Here is a 23579-nt window from a genome sequence, read left to right on the forward strand (position 1 = left end):
GAAACATGTTATGTACCATATTAACTATTTAGAATAGTCCTGCAGGTGAGTCCAATTGTCTCATTGAATTTGTTTGTAGTTTGTTAACTTACCATGAAAACCATCGCATTCTCCAGATATCTGCCGACTTATATTTTTAAGGTTCTCAATGTGCGTCGACTTGTGTCCCGGAGTCCCCTTCAAGTGTCTGAACTTGGAAACACGACCTGAGAAATAATGAGATTTTTATAAATTGCAATTTCAGTATCACAGAAGGAAAAATGTTGAAAACAAAATATTTTACACAAACTTACCGAATACGGTTGATGTCCGCTTAGTGGAAGGATTAACCACAGATGCTCTCTTCTCCTCAGGCTCCGGACTCCGTCTGGACTTTAATGAATCACGTCGCCTGGAATACATATTTTTATCAGCAAAGTGTATTTATACAACCACTATCAAGAATACTCCCGGTATTTATCTGGGAATAAATTATGATGTCGAGATGCCATGCTTGGTTTGTGAAAAGAGAAAAGAGAGGCCTAAAGAATTAATAATATGTAAATATAATCGTGAAAGAGAAAAGTGCTGAGTCGGATCAACGCTACATTTTACAAAAATTCATTCAAAAGTGAATCGTCTTTTGGTTCTCCTGAGAGTGTAGACTTAGTTTCCTTTTCCTATCTCATACAGATGTAAGTAGCCAACGAGTGAGTGAGCAAAGAATGATATGTGATGCAACCATCAACATGTTCAAGTGTTGGTACCATGAATACCCTGTTTGTAAAAAAAATGCAAATGGCGATATTTTTTGGCACATATTCTGCTTGGGTTACTTATTTACGTATGTTTTAGTTATTTGTGATTATACAGGATTGTTCAACCCCTGTCAATGTCAATTCAATGCCACCACAAACGGTGTTAAAGAACGCGCAGGCTTAATAAAATTTCTTTTAGGCTTATAAAACTATATTGCAAGCCATTTTTATTTCAGTCTGACCCTGGCTAATAAATTTCACAACACAAGTGTGAAGCTAGTTATAAATGAACCTGCAATGCAAAATGACATGCATCTAATTTAACACATTGATCGCCAACTAGTTTTACATAAAATAGTTAAAAAATGATTATTTGTCTCTAAGGTATTATTTGATAGGTAATGAAAGAATATAATGTTTTTTTTCATTTTGATGATTTTTTTACGTAAATATTGGTTTTTATGATGTGCCGGCCACATGTGTCCGTCGCGGCGCCAACAAGTTAATTTATTCTATTGCGCCGGGCCGGCCACTTCGCCGGTCACCTGTCCATATGTGTTGACGAGAGCATGGTGCCATTTCGCGGTCGAATTATATTTAGATTTAGATAGTATAATAAACAGAAAAGGCACAAATACGGAATAAAAGTTTTCAAATTGGGTAGTATAATACCTGGATACACATAAACTGGAAATATACGTATACATACCTTATAATCATTTTTTTTATTCTATTTTTTTATTATTTACATATTTTTTATAACTTACATTTTTATAATCTATTTAATTTTTATTTTTATATCAACAAAAACACATTTAAAATTTAAAAGGAAAACTTTTTTTTTCATTATGTACATTCTTTACATTAGTGAGCCTATATTTTGTGACTGGGAAGACATATTTTCAGGCCAAGTGGCAGTAATATACAGAAGGGCCATGCCGGTCACCGCGTATCGAAAAATGCACAGCGCGCGTGCCCGCCGGCGCTGTAGAACAACTCTACGCAGGTCTTCTTTGCCGGTCACCGGTGACCCCCATGGCCCCCTGAACGTAATCCAATGCCGGTCACCGGTGACCCCCATGGCGATCAACGTGTTAATCACCAGCCTTGGTAATCCTATTATCCATCTCCATAGAGGACAGGTTTTTCTCATCTTTGTTGAAAACTATAATCCATGAAAACATGTGGAAAAAATATAGTGAATTTGTTAATTGATAGCGATGTTGACTTATAACGAATAATAGACTAAAGCTGAATAACCTCAATGGAGTGGGGGAAGGCTGATTAACTTCGGCAACGGCAGCCGCTGCATTGGCAGCTATCATTCCCGTGGAAGCTGTCTCTTGCACGCTCATGCTCCTGTTCTCATAGAGACGACGCCTTTCCGCAATACTAGCTCTCTGGTTTCCCGAACGTTCAAAGTTCTTGCTATCATCGAACACATCGTCAGCTACGCACGTGTCGGGTGTCTCTTTCGAGTTAGTCCTGAACAAAAGATAACATCATGTTTAAACATTCTATGCCATCAGCGAGTTTTCTCGCTCTATGAGGCCGTGATCGACAGGCCGCACATACAAATTTCTTTCGCGAGTTATCTCGTCCGACTTCAAACTCATATTACTAGCCACTGTTGATTGATTTGCATAATCTAAAAAATAGATAAAGACATAGTGACATCTGTTTGAATTATTATGAAATACTAAGCCACAAATTATCGGAATCACAGCGATTTTAGTAAGAGCATCGCTCTACATTCAACGTGTGTTGTTAAAAATGTGCGGCCTGTCAGATACTGCCATAGTAATATCGTGAGGCATAGAAAAGGTTAATCGACAATGGGAGTAGTCGATGTGTATATTGAATAATGTATTGAGAGACTTACTTGACTTCGAACATCTTCCTTCTTTCAGCCGTGCTGGGAGTCTTTGGTTTATATCCTGAATCGGAAGAATTGGCCTCTTCTTCGACACTATTATCCGATTTGCCGTTTGTATATTCTCCATCTGTTAAATTAGATTAAGAATTGTAAAATTGACACTATAGGCACAGATACACATGTGAGTAAAAAGCATGTTTTTGCGAGTAGGTTGGATGCTATGCTAGCTACTCTACTCAAGTGCCTGATGGTCAGTATACATGGTAGCTATGCATAGAGCCCTTGGATAGATTGCCAAAAAACTGAAACTTTCAATCTTACTGCATGCTCTGCTAGTTACTATAGTATAGGTACAGTAAAACCACGTTAATACGAATTCCATGCGACCGAAAATCGAAAAAAAATTCGAATTACAAAATGTATGGGGGAAAAATATTAAAATTTTGAAAATTTTTTTTTTTGATTTTCATTAATTTCGTTTCCGATCATAGATGTGCCTACCGAAATGGGTCATAAAATGTCAGGATTATTTTTATTAACTTCATAAAATAAGTAATTTTTGATGTTTTAAGAAAAGTCTGTCACAATTTTTAACGATTGGCTCATGAAATAGTGTACTTTATTACGATTTATTGAATATTTTTATATGCCAGGACTCTGAAATCATTTTGAATTACGAAATTTGAATTAAAGGTATGGTTTTATATGAAAATAATGTTCAAGGGACTTTTTTTTCGGGAAAATTTCGAATTACGGCGAATTTCGAATTATCAGTGTTCTTACTAACGAGGTTTAACTGTAGTATAGGTATAAGTATAGGTAAATTTATTATTTCCGACTGCTCTTACATGAAGCCAGGGAGCTCAGAAATAATGGGAACTGAAATATCTAACGGTTAAGGAGATGCAGGTAACCGATCTCGAGTAACGAAGAATACGGAATAAATTCAAACACGTGTAAATAATACGTTACACGTTGAATACTGAAAACTGCTCTGGGTTTATGCATTTACGCTCATCTAATATTGATGTATTACACACACCATTGCACATACATAATGCGTGTTTCATTTTCGTAGGACACTCACACATTCAAAACCCTGCATCAACATGTGGAGTATTGAACATAGCCTATCGGTATTCTATTTATTAACTGTTCTATGCATGAAGCTTTTTGCATCGTTTTTTCTCACTTGGTATCGCTACACCATATTTTTTGTCAAAACCATCGAATTTCACGCTTATGTGGTATGTTTATAACACATAGATAATATTATACTACTAACACGTGCTCGTTGGGTATGTTCAAATATGCCGGTGACTGACACCGCTTCTTCTATTTACACCACATGTGACATGCACACAAAAAATTAAACACCACGCGACATGGCCCTCACAAGGGAGGGGGAGGCTGACAGGGCTCTAGTCTGGGGGCCTGGCGTGGCGGGTCGATCAGTTAAGTGAGAAAAACAAACACCACAAATTTGCTCTAATAGTAAAAAAAGTTGCCTGCGGCGAAGATCATGGTTAACGATTACCGTGTTACTTGGCTACCATGGCAATCACTGCTTCATAATATGCTGATTGCCGACAACTCAATAAATCAACTGGATTTATTTAAAAATTGCTAAAAATACAAGAAATACCCTTAAGGGGGGACATGCTCGTCGAAGGTCAAAATTGAGTTTTTATTGTATTTTCAAACCATGATCCTGGACACTCCTTAAACGTTGTAGATAATCTATTTATATAATTTTGAAGCCTTATTATCCTTTATAGTTATTTTAAATATTTGATGACTGCATAAAGTATTTTTGTTACATAAAATAGGATTGTTTTAAACCTCTCGCTCTAATGTTTTAGAATATAGTCATATTTCGGTACATAACTGTGCAGTGGTGTTAAGATTTTTTACATTTATTAATTTTTAAACGCATTTATGAAACCATTAGTATAATTTATTACGAGATAATTTTTGTAAAATATTCACGATAAAAAAATATATTGATAATCTCTGTGATCCCAAATTTGACAAGAATTAGGCATTTTATTATTCAAAAAATCGGCAAGATTAACACATTTGAAGATGATTCTAAAGATACTTATTATAAGCTATGTCTTTGACCATTCAAGTGTGATAAACATCTTATGAATAATGATTGCTTTATAATAATTATTGACCTAAGAATAAGGTAGTGTTTTTTTGAAATACGCCATTTCTTTTGTCATTCCCTAGTGGTTAAGCTACAACATACGGCCGTAGCCATAAATTGACAAACTATAATTAAAGTAGGGAGTAAAATTATGTTAACGCGCGTGTTTGAACATGTACCTAACCGAATTTTTTTTTATTTTTTTTTAAACGGTACATGTTCAAACACGCGCGTTAATATCATTTTACTCCCTACTTTAATTATAGTTTGTCAATTTATGGTTACGGCCGTATGTTGTAGCTTAACCACTGGGGAATGACAAAAGAAATGGCTTATTTCAAAAAAACACTACCTTATTCTTAGGTCAATAATTATTATAAAGCAATCATTATTCATAAGATGTTTATCACACTTGAATGGTCAAAGACATAGCTTATAATAAGTATCTTTAGAATCATCTTCAAATGTGTTAATCTTGCCGATTTTTTGAATAATAAAATGCCTAATTCTTGTCAAATTTGGGATCACAGAGATTATCAATATATTTTTTTATCGTGAATATTTTACAAAAATTATCTCGTAATAAATTATACTAATGGTTGCATAAATGCGTTTAAACAGTAATAAACGTAAAAAATCTTAACACCACTGCACAGTTATGTACCGAAATATGACTATATTCTAAAACATTAGTGCGAGAGGTTTAAAAGAATACTATTTTATGTAACAAAAATACTTTATGCAGTCATCAAATGTTTAAAATAACTATAAAGGATAATAAGGCTTCAAAATTATATAAATAGATTATCTACAACGTTTAAGGAGTGTCCAGGATCATGGTTTGAAAATACAATGAAAACTCAATTTTGACCTACGACGAGCACGTGGGCCGTTAACCCTGGGGTGCCGTGGAAACAGTAGTGTAGAAAATCACAGTGCCCTTAACCTTAGGGATAGGTAGGGGGCCACTATAGACCCAAGCCTAGGGGCCAGCTTCAGGATGTGGGGACCGTGCTGTGCGATTAGCTGATATGCTGGAGAGAGCTACTCCCATTTGTATTAGATTATAATACACTATAGACATGATAGGGATATTTTAATAATTTGGTGAGGTAATTTATATGAAGTATTACCCACTGTTTACTGAGAGAACTATTATTGAAATACACCGAGTACAACATGTTTTTATGTAAATAACATCAGACATTAGTAACATTATAAAAGACCATCACCTTTATTCGGAGTAGCTTCCACGTCGCTGGTAGGCGAAGACTTTTCACCGCTTGCGAAGCTATCAGAGTTTGAAGAATCCTTTGGTGTGGTACTCACTATGTTTAGGATGCCTGAATTAGGAAAATCACGAGGATTTATTTGAATAAAATCAATTAAATTTTAACTTAATAAAGACAGGAATGGAATACTTTTGGATTTAGTTGAGTGGATAAGAAATGCCTGCAAAAGTCTGCCTGGGTCTGCACTAGATCATTTGATATGGTTCATTTGTGAGGTGCTATTCAAGGGAAGTATTACACGGTTTATACCTTTAGTGGGGCTATCGTTTGTTTTAACGGGAGAAATGTTCTCCTTGCCGATGATGTCTTCACTCTTGGCACAGTCGATCTGATCTCCTGGGCCTGTGGACACACCTCCCGGGGCAGCCGGCACACTGAACACCTTGTCGAAAGAAAACTCCTCGCTGCTCTGGGATGAGGAGAAAGGCTTCGGACCGAGGCGTGGCTGTGAACCCACATAAATACAATTAGATACGTAATCATGACATTATCCTTCATCTCGATGCCGTCTCCTCAAGAAGTTTAATTTTTTAACCATTTGTTCAATCTGTTTAAGTTGATTCAAATATGCATTAAAAAACGGCATATGAAAGGTACTTGATGGAATTTGAATTTAAATCCATTAGATAATTTTATCAATTCACAATTGTCATAATGTATTAACTTTAAAAAGGACCTTAAGTCGTTTCAGAAACCAGACGAAGGAGAAAATTGATGGTAATTTTTCTACTTTAGTATTGTAATCTTCTTAAAATGAGATAAGATAGAGAAGCATAATATTGATTAAATAGAGTACACATATAAAAAAACAGGACACATGGAAAAAATAAAAAACGAAAAAAATATAAACAAAAAATATTCTCAAATATTTTATTGAACAACTACGGATGCTTATAAAATCCCTGAATAAAAAGCTAATCACACATGAAAATTCATAAATTCTTGTGAAATGAATTTAATACAGTTTAATCTCACTAATCTGACACTATATAAAACCTGATGGTGCCGGATTATTGGAATATATGGAAAACTGGAAAATAGAAACTATGAAAATGATACTATTTACTAAACGACTGTTTAAGGTCCGTGTTAAGCGCCTAGATTCAGTAAAAATATTCTGTCTTTATAGTTTATATCAATGAAGAAATTTAAAATGTAATCAAAACTCAAGGATTTTACAAACAAGCATATTTACAAAAGTAAATTATTATATAAAAATCATAAACACAAAACAGCCAAAGTGTTAAAAGCGAGTTCCTTTCATACCTTGTACCCGCTGACACTGGTCTGAGCGGTCGTCCTGGGCCGAGCGACCGGCCTGGGCACGCCATTAACCACGTTCACATTACTGTAGGCCTCTTCGCCAGCCCCTGCCTCCGAAATGGAAGACCTGGGCATGGGTTTAGGCGCAAGAATCGACGAGCCATTGCTTCCGTTTTGGGTAATATTATAAACCTTATCTTCGTCTGAGACTCCATTCGATTTGTGATCGTCATCGCCATTTTCATTGTTTATTTCGGCAACGGTGATCAACTCTTCGAATTCTGGCTGCGGCAGGTTGTTCTGATCACTCTCTGGCATATCGTTGCCGTCATTGATTTCACAGTCATACGGAGCGACTTCGTTCACAATAGGCGGTTGCTTCTTCTCAATGGTAGGCAGCTGATTGATATGATTCTTATCTTGATTCTCGATGCGTTTAGAGCACTTTTCGTCCGGTTTCGGTTTCTCCATTCCCTTGATCAAGTCTTTGACGTTAACGAAATCAATTCTGGAGGCTTGCTCGCTGTCTTTGACAATATCGGGCTGTTCGACGGGCGGTTGGACTTTGGGCTGAGGTTTGATGAGTGCCGTCGGGGGAGAGTTGATTGGTTTTGAAGATTTGGGAGTCGGATCGACCATGGCCTCCAGTTGCTTCACGTATTGAGCTAAAGGACCGCGGTGTACCTGATGAAAAAAAATACTCTCTTCAATGACACTAGCATTTATAAATACACTGTAGATATTGCATAATATAATATGAAAAGGCCCAATGTAAAAATGGATGTAAGTACATATTACTTTGTCTAAAGTCATCATTTCAATTTTTCCCGTGTGCCCACTTCTTTTCTTTAATGTTGTTTTACCCTTTTTTCATAAACACCAACACCATTGATGATGAAATAATTTACACGAACATGAAGTCTTGCAAACATAAACCATGATTTTTGTAATAACCCAAATAGATTAGAATACCATAAATTAATAGTAAACCCATGATGGATGAAAAACCTCTTCAATGTATAAATTCCATTTTGTGGTGCAAAAGAATTAATGAAACTTAAAGTGAAAAATTGAACATAAAATATATATAACACATAAAATAATAAGAAACCAAACACTTACCTCCTTTCCGAAGTAGGAAACAACACCGATGTGCAAAGACAGAACAAACAACAAACAGAACCACGGCTAGTAAAGTAATCAACACTAAGCACGGAAAACACAAAAAAAACACCAGAACTGAAAGGGATTTACATCAATTGCATGAAAAAGAAAGACAAAACGTGATAAGATACCAAAGTACTACACATGCTATTTAATATAATCACAATATATAATATATCATATTATATATCTAAGACTATTTATTTAGTGGCCAGTAAAACATGGCTCTAGATGACTATATTCGATTAAGTAGATGACTTCTTCAAGCTATGTGTCTTGCCCACGCCTTTGTCTGTTGCCATATCCAATTATTGTTTTTATCGGCGTTATGCCCAGTATGCACCTCTACATACCGTAAAACCCCCTAACTTCGCCAAGTGTCCCTAACTTCACCTAAATCAATTAAACACTAAAAACTCATGTTTTTACTATCGCACCACTTTAAGCCACTAAGGCGATTTTAAGGATAATATTCGTCCTGTCACCACAAAATTTTCAAACCGCCATTATTTTCGCCGTGTTTGTGTTAGTACCGTTTTTTCGAGTCCGGTTTGAAGAGATTTTTTCGGAATACCTCTGAACTTTTGCTGATTTCTACGAATCTTGTAGAGGTAGGTTCTTCATATTTTTAATATAATATAGTGATATAGTCTGCTTGCCAAATGTAACGTGCGATTTCCGATATTTATAATAAAACATCAATTATTTGAGTATGCAATGTCAGGCTATGTTTTGTCAATTACTTGTTCCTACACTTCCCCTGGCTTTAGGGTTGTCACAAAAAAATGATTTTCTTGAAATAAATGTGTTTTTTTTTATTTTTATGGTTTTTAGACTAAAAACTATTCATCACTTTGAATCACCAGTTAACAATTTTTCTCATATTTCCTTTGTTAAAAATTTACTATGTAAATCAATACATAAAAATGATACTATAATGCTTTGGGTTTTGGCAGCCCTAGCGTAAATTGGTAGGTTGTATAAAACAGTCATTGAAGTGATTCCTATCTTCGCCAACGTAGATATTTCTTTAAAATATTTCAAATTGTCTCTAGCTAAGACCTGAATTTGCTTAATGTCATTTATAATAGATTTCGTGAGTATCCATAGACCATAATTTTTTAATGGACCTACTAAAACACATTAGGCAAAGTTAAGGAATCGTGCCGTAACTTTGTCTATATAAAAAATAGTGATTTATTGTATTATTTAGTATGAAAAGGGTGTTACTTCAATATAAATAATAATTAACACTATCATTGTGTATTACATAAGGTCTATAAGACTTCATATTGGTGGATATTGTGGTGGCAAAACGACTTTCTGTTAAAAAACCGGGCCAAGTTAGGGGGTTTTACGGTACTACACTGTGTCATCTGGACCACTCTTTTATTGTGTCTGATCAAATAAAGCTGATATTCTGTTTCATAACCTATGGCTGTGCCGAATCATACTGTTTCCGGTTTATTAATATTCTTATGTATTCATAACTGGCGGTTGCCGCTGACTTTGTCCGCATGATATACAGAATGAAGATATAGAATTTTTTCAAATATACAATGGTTCGATAATGCCCCATTACCCCTTGCATCTCACTGTTCCACTGTTGCCATCTGACCACTTCACTTATTTGTCATTCAATTTTATGATTAGCTCCAACAATAGTGTGTGGCAACAATGGCGGCGCACACGTCCCTCTACCCGCACCTCACTTCAGCATTCCACTGCTGCCAGTGACATCCTTCGACCAACTGCCGCCCTTATTCAGACTTAGAATGCCGCTCCTTCAATTTTGATTTAAATTTTAAAGAAAATTCATTTATCTATCTTAAATGGACAATTAATCTACCTTAAATGGACAAATCCAATAAAAATATAATTTTTTTTAGAAGTTTATAGAATGCAAAACATGTTAGCGTCGCAGGCAAAAATACCTATTTCCACGAAATCTGCAGTCATTATTCATATACGTTCTTTCATTTGTCGCCCCTTTGCAGTTCATGGCCTGTCTACCTCCACAGGATGTTGCCTGATCACTTTATTTACTAGTGATGAATTGTTGCAAACGCGTTATTTTGATACTTGTTATCCTAACTTTGAGATATTCTGATGAAACTTTACTAAGCTAATACTGACTATATTGAATTCTATAATCTGTGCAAGTTTCATCAATATTGGTTCAGTAGTTTTCGAGTTATAAATCGATAAGATATTATTATTGTTATACATGACAATAGTTTATGTTGCCTAATTTTAACCAGTATGAATCACTATCTCTTTCTCAACGTTTCGATCTCTATCTCGGCACATGACGTGATGGTAATGTATACAGATAACAAGTCCCAAACACGCCACAACAGTTTTTGAAAAATTTTATTATATTCCTTTAATAACCACCGCATTTTGGAATGTCGAAATGTATTTTTAAAATAAATCATGGGTTTAAATATGTTCTCTGGTTAAAAATCATCTACTGAATATGTTATTTCTACCTTTAAAACCACTCGAAATACGATTTTGTTGCAATATATTAATATTGTGGAATTGTTTGCAACAATGAAAAGTAAGATTGACTGTTTTCTTATACACAGATATGTTTTGATTTGTTGGCTAACAGCTAACCAGCTAACAACTAACATAATGTTCAGCTTATTTTGTGAACCAGATTATGTCCAGCATGCTGTATAGTGTATATAACTATATACCCACATTAATTTTCATAGAACCGGCTGTCAACTACACATAAATTAACAAACTCAACAATGAAACATGAAACACATGAAATCCAATCATGCAAAAAGTAAAATATACAAAACAATACCTTTTCGGAGCTCTGTGGACCTCTCTTGGCGGGGTCCAGAGATACTTTTGGTACAGGATGGTCGACACCTTTCAGCCACATGGTGGAGTTGGTATGGGTCACAAATCCGGGGGTATTAGGATAGAGGTCAGCATGGAAGTCTCTGTATGTCTGGAATTAAATACAAAAAAAAACTGTAAAACCTCAATAAGAAATTTTATGTGTTGTCAATAATAACACTATTAAACTAAATACATTGTAATGATAAATATAATAATAACATTATATTAAATATTCATGCTTCATATTCTGCCACTAGATACCCTTATTGGGCAGAGCATTTACCTTAAGTGCCGAGCCACACCGGGCGACTCTGGTCTCGAGACCAGTCGCCGAGACCAGACCGATGCATGCAGTTATATGGACCATGCCACACCTGGTTGCCCAGTAATCGCGCAAGCAATAAAGTCGCGCGATCAGTAAAATCTCGTTTGTGCGCTCGGTCTGGTCTCCCGGTCTCTCTGGTCGGGCGATCGGTAGCGATGTATGAAAACATATAGCTATGTATTGAGCGCTGCCACACTAGGCGACCAGTCGCCGGCAGCCACGCCGCATTTTTTGCATAATTGCGTATACATTCATTATTATTATTGCTGCCTCTCTGGTCGCCGGCAAGTCGCCCGAGTAAATCGCCCGAAGAGACCAGTGGCGCGACTGGTCTCGAGACCAGAGTCGCCCGGTGTGGCTCGGCTCTAAGTCCTGACATAAAACTAATATTTGACATAGAATTTGGTACCTTTCTGGGGACTTGATACATGATGGGGACAACCATGCTGGAGGTCAGCTGAAGTACTCTGTTCACTTCTCCTTCCATCACTTTGAGGGCTCTCTTTGGGACTAAGCACGCTCCTTTGGTTTGTTCACCTGACAAATTCACATGCCATTAATTAAACATACATTTTTATCAAAAAATTACGATAGTTTTATTTGGAAAAACTTTTATTAAGTTTCTTTACTTTTATTTATACATATATAGTACATTTCCACTAAACCAAAATCAGTTTATATTATTTTCAAAATAATAAATTGGTCTATTGATAATCGATGACAATCAGACCAATTCATTATGTTTTTATCAGTACAACAAAACAGATATGTAGATAATGTCATGAAATTAAACCGGTTGTGGTTTACGATAAATATAATATTAATAATATAAAATGTTATTTCTTATAAGAAATCGATTGCCAACAAGTTCTATGTAAAATTATTAGAAAATGGTTAATTGTTTTTAATTATTATTTGATAAAATATGTAAGGATATGATTTTTATATTTTATGCACATACCTGAGTGTCTGAGACCCTCGATGAGGTAGGGATCTCTGTCGGCGATTTCCATGTACGCAATGGTGGTGTCCCCCTTCCCAGCGAGGAAAAGCATGCAGGTGTCAGGGTCGTAAAGAGGCATCAGAACGCCAGTGGAGCAATCCAATTCTAAAGTTTTTTCAGGGGTAGAAAGGTTGCGCACGTCTCGGATTATAACCTGCCGTAGACGGGCCGAGTCAAAACCTGGTGGAAACATTTACATCATCAAAAATTGGTCAAAAGACACCAAAAAAGTGGAATAACCACCATTGCAATTCGGAAAGATTATCTTTCTGGATATTTTATCAATGCATTGACATTCTGCCTTATCTGTGAGATATCACTGAAGTTTGATTAAATGATTATGCATTGAAGCAAAATGTGGTAACATATACTCCGATAAACTGTCCTAATTGAAGAATTTAGACTATAATTAGAAGCTTTATAATTATGTTAATTCTTTTATAACATTTGAAATTATTTAGCAAGTGGAAATTATTTAGCAAGTGGTGCATGGTTAAGTTGGTAAACTTCACAAATGTGAACATCGCTCAGTTGCCATTCCGATTTTCTTATTCACGCAATATGACGGTGATTTATTACTTGCGAGTGCAGTTATAAAATCAGTTTTACACATATTTTATATAATTTTTCAACAAAATAATGATACTGAAGTGTAGTATTACTGGCTGCTAATCTACTCATCATGATGGATTGTCTTTTTAAACAACCTGCAAATTGGCAAAATGTTATAAGTGTGAAGTTATCTGCAAATAAACCTGCAATGCGAAGTCACTTCTAGCTAATTTAATCAGTAGACCAGTGGTCCTTTTCTTGCTTCGATTTCATACATTTCGGGTCCATCTCTATAGTAGTTTTTCAACATGTTTGGTCCTCACGGATATTATCAATTGGTAATGTCCGACAGGATGAATACGGTCTTAGGTCTATATTTATATTTTGTGTAACAAGTACAAATAACCTCATAACTAAATATTTTAAAAATCAGTTTGTGATATCTAATAAAAGTTTATAGCTACCATTTTCAATGCTTTTAGGTATGCCTACATACTGCAGTCTGCAATTTAGAAGAGATCTTCATTTAGCTAAGTATTTTTTTCGACTTATATGAGGTATAAATGAGAACTTTGCCTTTTTGGGCAGTGTTGACCTGTGTGTCCCTGAAAACTATCTTAGAAATAGAGAGCATCAGTTGTTTATTCTCCCATGGTGCAGAACTAACCTGCCACTGGTAATGCCAATTGGGATGGCGATAACTATGTTCAACCAAATTGTTTCGGGTGCTGATATATTCCACTTGCGTGAGAGTGAGTTTAGACGGACGCTATTTTATAAATTCTTAAAATATGGTCTCCTTAGCAAACTCAGTGTACTTCTTTGAACTTCTACAGATGTATAATTGTATTTTCACTGCTTTTGTATGTTTAAATTATGTTCTCTTTTTATATTTTCATTTTTAACGTTTTTACTACTTTTATTTATAATAATGTTTCATGTCATGTTCTGAACGTATTAAACTTACAATTTGTAATGTCCACAATATGTTAAAAAATAGATTGATTTGAATTCAATGCGTCAATTAAATCAAACTAAAAACAGGAAAAAATCGAGTTCACATTATATGTTCCTAATACAGTAAAACCTTGTTAGTAAGAACACTGATAATTCGAAAAAAAAGTCCCTTGAACATTATTTTCATATAAAACCCTACTTTTAATTCGAATTTCGTAATTCAAAATGATTTCAGAGTCCTGGTATATAAAAATATTCAATAATCGTAATAAAGTACAAAGTACACTATTTCATGTTCATGAGCCAATCACTGAAAATTGTGAGACATTTCTTAAAACATCAAAAATTAGTATTTTATGAAGGTAATAAAAAGAATCCTGACATCGACACACGCAGCAGTATATCATCAGAGGCACTCCACTCAAAGGAAAAACAATAACTCACATATTTCAGGGCTGTAGGTATTTAATTGTTGATTGTTTATTGGATTTTCACATAGTTTTCCTAGAGAACCAATGCCAAACAATAATAATTGTGTTGACAAATTGGAAAAATAAAAAATATTTCTTATTTTTCTATAATTTTAGCTACTTGGTAACTTCAATTTATGGATTAATGACACATGGTATATACACAGATTTTAATTTGAAAGAATTTTATCGGAAATTTCGTAGGCACATCTATGATCGGAAACGAAATAAATGAAAATCAAAAAAAAAAAAATCTAAATTTTTATATTTCCCCCCCATACTTTTCATATTTCCGTAATTCGAATTTTTTTTCAATTTTCGGCCCCATGGAATTTGTATTAACGAGGTTTTACTGTATTGCATTGACTATATTATATATTTTTTAACTTAACAGGTAACAGGACTAATCTTAAACTTAACACAAGGATGTTGAACTGTGGCTTCATAGAATCTAAAGAAAAAATACGAATTTCTATTGAAATTTTGGCATTACCTGTAGTGAGAATCCTGTTCTGGTCTCCCAGCCAAACCACTCGGCTGTCTTTGATGCTCTGGTGACTTGGTGCTGAAGAAACTAGCGGAGTAGACGCTCGAGGGTCGATGATGCGAACTTTCTTGTCCTTAGCGGAGGTGGCCATGATTCGACCGTCTCTGCGCCACGATGCGGATTGGATTACGTCACCGTGATCATTGTTGCCTAGTAGCAAAACAAATTTATTAGAAAATGTCTGAAAAATCACTACCATCTTTTCTATGAATTACAATACGTATAATTTATGGAGAGTAGAGGTCTGCAAACTTTTTGCAATGGAGGGCGCAATATAAATTTGAAAATCATCAGGGGCACATAACAATATAGCTATATATATTTTCTTTGACCACTTAAAAGCTAAAAAAAATAGTTTTACATAGTTATAATTTACAAAATTTAAGAGGCTTATAATGAAATCCACTGAGCTGGAAAGAAACATCATGTTACCGACCTATGCTCTAGACTGTGTATTTTTTGTGTTATATTATTTTCTCCGAATATGATAACGCATGTTAAAAATATAATCTATCAAGTTTTAAAGAATTTTTCTGTTCTGTACTATTATCATAGCCAGCAATAAGCAAACAGATCCAGAGTAGTTGATATTTGGCTAGTGTAGAATAACAAATGTTAGTCGTCCTTCAAACTTGTGCTGGGGGTGTTTCAGGAGTATTTCCAGGTTATTTAATCTATTTTGGTTCTCGTTCTTGAACCATCTGTTCATTTTACAACAATGCAAATTTATTGAAAGCTGAGAAATTTCCTCGTCAAAACAATATTAGATTATTCGAATTAGAGAACTAATATAATACGGTAACAGTTCCAAAGAGCATGATCAGAATCCAGCAATTCATCACAGAATCAAGCTGTCAAAACATAGAGGATAAATCACTATGTCCATCGATGAACTGAGTCATCTAATGGTTTGGAGTAAATTTGGTGATGTATTATTATATGAGGAAAAAAGAACTGAATAAAGGTATTAGACTGCTTTTGGAAGTGACAATAAGTATTAATGCTTTTTTGACATGTGGTGGAGTATTATTATTGTGTAAACTTACAGAATGTCTCTTGCTGCGTGATAAGATCCCAGAGGGAGAGAACGGTGGCAGAGGTGACATGGAGGAGACCATCGGCCGAGGGGTTGAAGCCCACCGTCTCGACCCTCCTCTGGCGCTGTGACAGGCTGCACTCTGCATTTGTCATGGACTCTGACAACCCGTTGGGTGGAATGTTCCAGATTTTCACCTGTAAATTCAAAAATGTTCAAGAAAAACGTTTATGTATCAAGCCTATATAGGTATATGTAAGTGGTGCTGACAATGAAGTAACTAAAACTGGTGATTAAATCAGCTGTGAATGTTTTTCCATTCCATGTTCATTTGTAGAGATTTCACATAGAGATGACCGCTGATATTAATCTTAAGAGTATGATGCGCCAGCAAGAGGCAGGCAAATATTTTCTTAGACCGAGGCATTGACTGCAATCCGCTATCATATCGCCCATCTTTCACTGAATTAAGGTCCGTAGTTCGGGCATACATATAAATATAAATTTATATTTATTAACACGTTTGCGGACACGTCTATAAACATAGTATTCTGTGAAATGTGATATGACAGAACGTCCGTTGACGTCCTGTACTGTAGAATGGAAAATGACACTTTATTTATAGAAGTCGTATTTTGGATTAAAACAATATGTTCCCTGTCTACTTATGTCACAATGCAAACATATTTCCATTAGATAGTGTCATATTATAAGATTTAACTCATTTCTATATAATATCTAAATCAAAAGGTTAAAAAAAAAATAAGTAAATCATTTTCAATACCATAATTTCAATGTGTCATATTATTATCAGTAACATTTATTAACCAACATGACGTGTCCGCAAATGTGTTAAAGAATACATTTTTTTCAGTGTTTTTAAATAAATTAATCAATACTAATCTAAAAAAAAGCTAGGGTGGAGACAATTTATAAATAAATTATAAAATAATTGGCACATATTGAAAGGATTAATCATGAGTTTTTGATACCAGAGTATTAAAATTTGTATAAAAATAAAAGCCATAAAAACTATCGATTAAGATCATTTCCTATGGAAGAAATTTGTAAATTCTTTTACCAGACAATCCTGAGATCCGGTCGCCAGCAATCCATCATGAAACGGAGAGAATTCCATATCAGTAATGGTATCAGTGTGCGCATGCAGCAGAGGCATTGTCTTGCTCTTCCTCCCACAGTCTTCGAGTGGCAGCACTGCCAGACTGGACCCCACGTGCTCCCAGTTGAATGCCATGACCGACGCCGACGCGCAAATGTTGTTGCCATATGTCTGATAGGAGCCCACGCATATGTCTCGGATGCACGCTTCCGGCTTGGGTACGATTGGGGCGGCATTTTTGTATTTGGATGCTTTAAAGCGCCACGTCATTTTGGTTAACGGCGGGAGTTCTTCCCTCTTTACCGCAATCTGATCCTCGACTTTTTCTTTTTTCTCTCCGTGGCTGCTGAATTTCTATTCACATGTGACGCCCAACACTCTCTGCAGATTGTGATGCCTGGAGGTATTTTAAAAGCAATAGATAGAGAAGTGAAGAATAAAACCTGATATTTTATATTGTAATAGAAAAGGCGGTCCCGGATGCAGATATCGATGCACGGTGGCAAAATATTTAATAAATATATACATATTATACTGATATCATTGCTCTCAGAATCGGCACTGAAAAAGGACATTGATAGCACGTAAGCCTCGGCTAAAAGAATGACCTACAGATAAACGAAGCTAAAACTAAATATATGCCAGATTTTGTCACACCACGACATCTAAATTAGACTTTGTTCTGTACAAGTTTGATAGAGTCGGTAGTTTGGTCTACATTGGGTCTCTCGTGAATTGACACAATGATATCGTAAGTGTTTTGTAAAAAGGGCGAATTAACCAAAATGCTATTTTACGGGAGGATTTTTAACTTTTCACATTTATTTATTTATTTACCTGTGGATGATTATAAATGTCTAACAAGTTTATAATAAAGCTTAGAAAGAATACTGTCTTTATAATATAATATTTTAAAAAGCCTCATATCTCACATTCGCTTTTTATTCGTAACACTGGTGGTTATTCGCCCTGACTATTATCCTTTTTAAGTACTTTCCTGTGGAGATACAAATTCGCCGTTTCTACACAATAAAGCTAGTGAAGTACATATTGTTTTTTCATTAAAATCTTGATTTCGCCAAAATGGTTGATTCGCCCTTTTTACAAAACACCGGCAGTATCACAGAGGAAATTTACAAGGGAATCATGTCAGCAAACGAATGCTGGTTCAAGGTTGCAAGTCCAAACTAAAAGCATAATATTTCACAAGCCATTTGTAAAGCCTATGTTCACCTATGCCTTGGAAATTTGGACCTTAACTTTGAAAAATGACAAACCTTTCAATATTATTGAATGGAAAAATTTTCCACCATTTTTATGGGCCAATGAGGGACAACAGCATTTAGAGAAAATACAATGCTTAACTCTCGTCTGTACGAAAATTGCACCGTAAATCAATCAAGATTGGGACACTGCGCTGTCTAGGTTATGTGCCCAGTATGAACTATTATGAACCGATAAAGTGGGTAATATTGAGAAATACAATATAATGCAGAAGAGGCAGGCCGAAATGCTTCATAGGGTCTTGAGATACACCCGATTAAAATTGGGTGTGGTGCGGAGCGCATTGGTTTGGAGGGTCTATCTTTGTGTTGCCATATTATACTTACGGTATCAAAGTGGAAAGTGGCCACTATGGACAGGGAGAGGTGAACAGAGTTGTTTGAGGAAGCCAGGACCCACCCCGGATTGTTGAAGTCCTGATGATGATAATCACGTTCACTAAGAGGTCTCTCTACAGAGATATCACATCCATGTCAAGTTTAGTAGGTGTGGCCTAAGGCCGGTCAGGCCTAAGTACTGTTGATTCCCTCTGATTCTCTCTAAATCATGCCGTCAGATGCTGTGCATGCATTTGACTTAATAGTCTGATATTTAAGTTGAGGAAGCATGAAATCTGTTTATAATAAATTTCTCAACGCGCATATTCCTTTGTTTTGGGCATTTTAAAACACAACCAATTAAAATGAGCAATTTGAAATAATCATATTTAAAATTAATACTATCGACTGAAGGTACTTGATGGAATTTGAATTTAGATTCTAATGAAATACTTAAATGGAATAGTACAGAGCTTGAATCCATTAGAATATTTAAAATGAATGACATCATGGTTCCATACTGATTCCCACACTGAAAATACATAAGATTATCCTTGTCGGCATACGTACCACACTATGAATGTTTGGTAGGTAGCTCCCAAAAGGAAATAAGTTTACCACCCCAGTGGGTCTATTCTACACAAGGCGGCTATCGATGGTAATTTATATATTGAGGCGGTTAATTGTTAAGTTAACCGTCTAAACCAGGGGGGGGCAAACTTTTTGGATGGAGGGCCATATTCAAGAATTCAAAATGAGCAGCGGGCCGCAAGTAAAATACTATTTTTAGATATATACTATTTATTATCACGAAAAATAAACATTACAAAAAAAATAATGAGAAGAATGAAACTGTTGTACATTTTTGAACATTCAGGTGTTAATTTTGTAGTTGATAGTCTCAAAACTGCTTGTAAATGGGCATCGGAGATATTTGATCGTAAAATTTTTTTATTGAGGTTCATGATCGAAAATGTTTGTTCACATATATAGGTTGATCCAAAAATAATGAACATTTTTCTTGCATAATCTTTAAGTTGATCGAATTTGTCTGAATTAAGGGCATTGTAAAATTTGGAGATTTCTTCACGACGATGCAATTCTCTTAAATCAGTGTCACACTGCAGATCAATAATCTCAAGTTGTAGCTCTGTCGGCACACTATCAATATCTATTGAAATCGATGTTCAACGTAGAAAATAGTGGTTACATAGTGTGAGACGAGACGCAAGGAAGACGTACTGAGATAATACATTTACGAAACAACAAATTCTTCAAATTTTGATCTATTGTCAATATTTTTTTTAAAAATTATAAAAAAGTTATTTGTAATCAGAAGTACAATTAATGACGGCGGGCCGCAAAAAAATACCCGACGGGCCATATGCGGCCCGCAGTTTGCCCCCTCCTCCTGGTCTAAGCTGTCAAAAAGTGCTATATACAGCCTCTCTCTTGGCTGTGTTAACTTTTAGAGCGAGATATGACAGTTTTGACGGCTAACTTATTGTAATAATTGTAATACCTCAATACATAAATATGATAAACTACTGTCCGTAGCATTAATTTAAACCGATTATACGAAGCAATGTGAGAATTTGAAATTCTGACGAAAATAATTAAACTTGTAGAGATGACAATGACACCAGTACAATGCCGGGTGAAGCTTCAAGCGGAAATGTCCGAGCCATTTATTTCACTGAACTGAACTGAACCAGGCAAGGTGACGCTCTGGCATGCCTTCTTTTCAATATTGCGCTAGAAAAGGCGATACGGGATGCAAATATTGATACCCGTGGCAGCGGCACGATATTTACTAAGCCTGTGCAGCTGCTGGCGTATGCCGATGATATCGACATCATTGCCATATCAGAATTGGCGCTGAAAAAGGCATTCACAGCACTAGAAGCCTCTGCCAAAAGAATGGGCTTACAATTAAACGAGGCAAAAACTAAATACATGCCTGTCTATGTCACACCACGAGAAGGTGCACCAAAGTCAGATATCGGTGCATACAAGTTTGATACGGTCGACAGTTTCATATACCTTGGTTCTCTTGTAACTCGACATAATATTACGGAAGAAATCAACAAGAGAATCATGTGTGCGAATAAATGCTACTTTGGCCTTTTAAGACATTTTAAGTCCAGCATACTGTCTCGGCGAACTAAAAGCACTCTTTACAAGACACTTGTAAAGCCAGTGCTCACCTACGCATCGGAAACCTGGACATTAACTCTGCGAAATGAACGAGCCCTGAACATTTTTGAAAGAAAAATTCTCCACCGTATATATGGACCGATCAGGGACGGCACCAATTGGAGGAGGAGATATAATGCCGAGCTCTACGGGCTGTACGAAGATTGCAGCGCAGTTCAATCAATTAAGATTGGGATACTACGATGGCTAGGTCATGTGCACCTTATGAATGACAGTGAATTGGCAAAGAGAGTGATGTCCAGCAATCCAATAGGGCGTAGAAGAGGCAGGCCAAAGATTAGCTGGTTGGATGGAGCTGCCAGTGACTGCCGTATTCTAGGGGTACCGAATTGGAAAGCAGCCACACTGGATAGGGACAGGTGGAAGGAGCTGTTGGAGGAGGCCAAGACCCACACTGGGTTGTCGTGCCCCTGATGATGACTGTCGATAGCCGCCTTGTGTATTGAATAGACGCACAGAAGGGTGGCATTGAAACTATACGAGTCTCAAAAAAACAGGTAGACCAATAAAGTAACAATAAATGATTAAAGCCTACAGTTTACAATTTCTGTGTACAGTACTTATATAGATTCAGAGCATCTCGTTTTAAAGGACGCCAGAGAACAAAACAGTTCCCCTTGATCACTATAATTATTCATAGTTCTGCAGTCGAGCCACCGGTTCTGTATTGAACTCCAACAATGTCCGTTTCACTACCTATAACAATTATTGGTACAGTTCGGTTATGAGGAATACAGCGGAAAACATATTTTGAAAATACCTGATATACTGGATTATTTGTTAATTTAGGTTTGGTTAGGTTAACCTAACAAATAATCCAGTATATCGGGTATTTTCAAAATGTGTTTGCCGCTGTATTCCTGATAACCGAACTGTACCCAATTATTGTTTGTATGTAATTAAATAATTATGCACTTACTTGTCTATAGTGATGGTGAAATTTGTATGTTTTAAATTATTAGGAACACTGCTGATAATGAACATGGATCATTTTGATTTTCATATTTATAATAAAGACAGACCGAATTAAATTAATTCCAATTTCATACACAGAACACTGATTAGTGATTAGGAATAGAATGAATTGAATTGTTTCTGTTAGGTTACAAGTTTTTATCTCCACACAGCGATATTGAGTATGTATTTTTTTTAACCATAAATAATTATGATTCATGAAGTAAAATGCAGATAACACTAACGAATGGTGTTTTGTCCACTCCCATAGCTGTATTAGTATTCGGTAGCTATTTTAACTATGATAATAAAATGTTGATTGAAATTATTATTTTAAGTAGGAAAGTACCTATACTGTAGGTATTTACACAAAAAAAACCATGATACAAGAACAGTACGTAGCAAGGAGGTACCTACTGAATATAGATTAAATTATAGCTGACAATGAAATAAGTAAGTAATGTAAAAGAAAAAGAAGACCGTTTTTATGGAATGTAATGTCAGACTACTTTCAAATGTTAGATCACTTTCATCGCTACCTAAGTAGGTATTTATAAGTAAATGTTTTTACAATCTCGTACACACGTATGACATCACAAATCTGTAATCCAATTCACCCGATTTACATAACTGCATTCAATTATAAGTTAAGTAATTTAAAGCTCGAGTGACAAATTGCTGAAAATGAAAATCATAGGAAATACCAATTATTCCATCTCCGGACATTTAATTTAAATAAACTGAATTAAACGAACGCACACTGCGATATTGACGACGAAGGAATTTATCGCTGCGCTTATTTGAATATTACGAATTTAATAATGAAATGAAATTTAAATACAGAAAACAGAGCGTATTGATTATTCAAATAAAAAAAAATAAGATTTTTCCGTTCAAGTGACAAAGCGAAATATACAAAATAACATAGGATTTCGGCGAAGCATTTGCGTTAGATATGATAATTTATGGCAATTATATCAAGTGAAGAGTTTAACTATTCAATTATTCGAGTAAAAACATTTTGTGCCAATTCGCCCTGCAAAGGTTGGAATTAATAATAACAATGAAATTACTGTAATTACACCTTCGAGCCGACGATAACCTGCCGCCGCGGGTAGATTCTCATTCGTGGGCAATTAAATCAGTCGAAAACAACATTCGCACCGCATAAAACTGTCGCTATTTTGCATTTAAATTGCAGACAAAATCAAATCACGCCCACTGTTGTGACGGCCATTTGTCAAAACAGCGTCGGCATTTTACATTTACTCAGTGTTGCCATCTTTTCAAAGTAGAATTATAGTACAGAGCCTCCTAAATTATACTATTTGGGGAAAAATATAGTACGCGTTGTTATGTGTTGAAAATGTATAATTTTTTGTGTCAAAAAAAAATAACGGAGAATTTGAGAACTGTGAGACCCCTTTTTATTTAGGTACCTACATCTCCCG

At 35.5% G+C, this 23579-nt stretch overlaps 1 protein-coding gene across 3 annotated transcripts in view; it reads right to left on the minus strand.

Moving 5' to 3' along the window:
* The window catches only part of pod1 (coronin), a 47855-nt gene extending 24480 nt beyond the window's left edge, over positions 1-23375 (minus strand). Inside the window, exons 1-14 of one of the 3 annotated variants that reach the window (XM_085960584.1) lie at positions 23213-23375; positions 17318-17753; positions 16247-16433; positions 15147-15350; positions 12633-12854; positions 12081-12208; positions 11306-11455; positions 7324-8004; positions 6307-6502; positions 5998-6108; positions 2620-2740; positions 1998-2222; positions 294-391; positions 93-206 (exon numbers count right to left, since the gene is read on the minus strand). In XM_085960584.1, the coding sequence (XP_085816710.1) occupies positions 93-206; positions 294-391; positions 1998-2222; positions 2620-2740; positions 5998-6108; positions 6307-6502; positions 7324-8004; positions 11306-11455; positions 12081-12208; positions 12633-12854; positions 15147-15350; positions 16247-16433; positions 17318-17626 (2746 nt within the window). In that variant the 5' untranslated portion in view covers positions 17627-17753; positions 23213-23375. Of the gene's footprint in view, positions 1-92; positions 207-293; positions 392-1997; positions 2223-2619; positions 2741-5997; positions 6109-6306; positions 6503-7323; positions 8005-11305; positions 11456-12080; positions 12209-12632; positions 12855-15146; positions 15351-16246; positions 16434-17317; positions 17754-23201 lie in introns of all 3 variants that reach the window. The other 2 variants (XM_085960582.1, XM_085960583.1) reach the window with 2 other exon arrangements.
* Between the last annotated feature and the right edge of the window lie 204 nt (positions 23376-23579).

This window comes from Rhyacophila brunnea, unplaced genomic scaffold (genome assembly GCF_057557595.1).
Source record: "Rhyacophila brunnea isolate RB1 unplaced genomic scaffold, BYU_Rbru_1.0 scaffold_12, whole genome shotgun sequence".
NCBI classification, from domain to species: domain Eukaryota; kingdom Metazoa; phylum Arthropoda; class Insecta; order Trichoptera; family Rhyacophilidae; genus Rhyacophila; species Rhyacophila brunnea.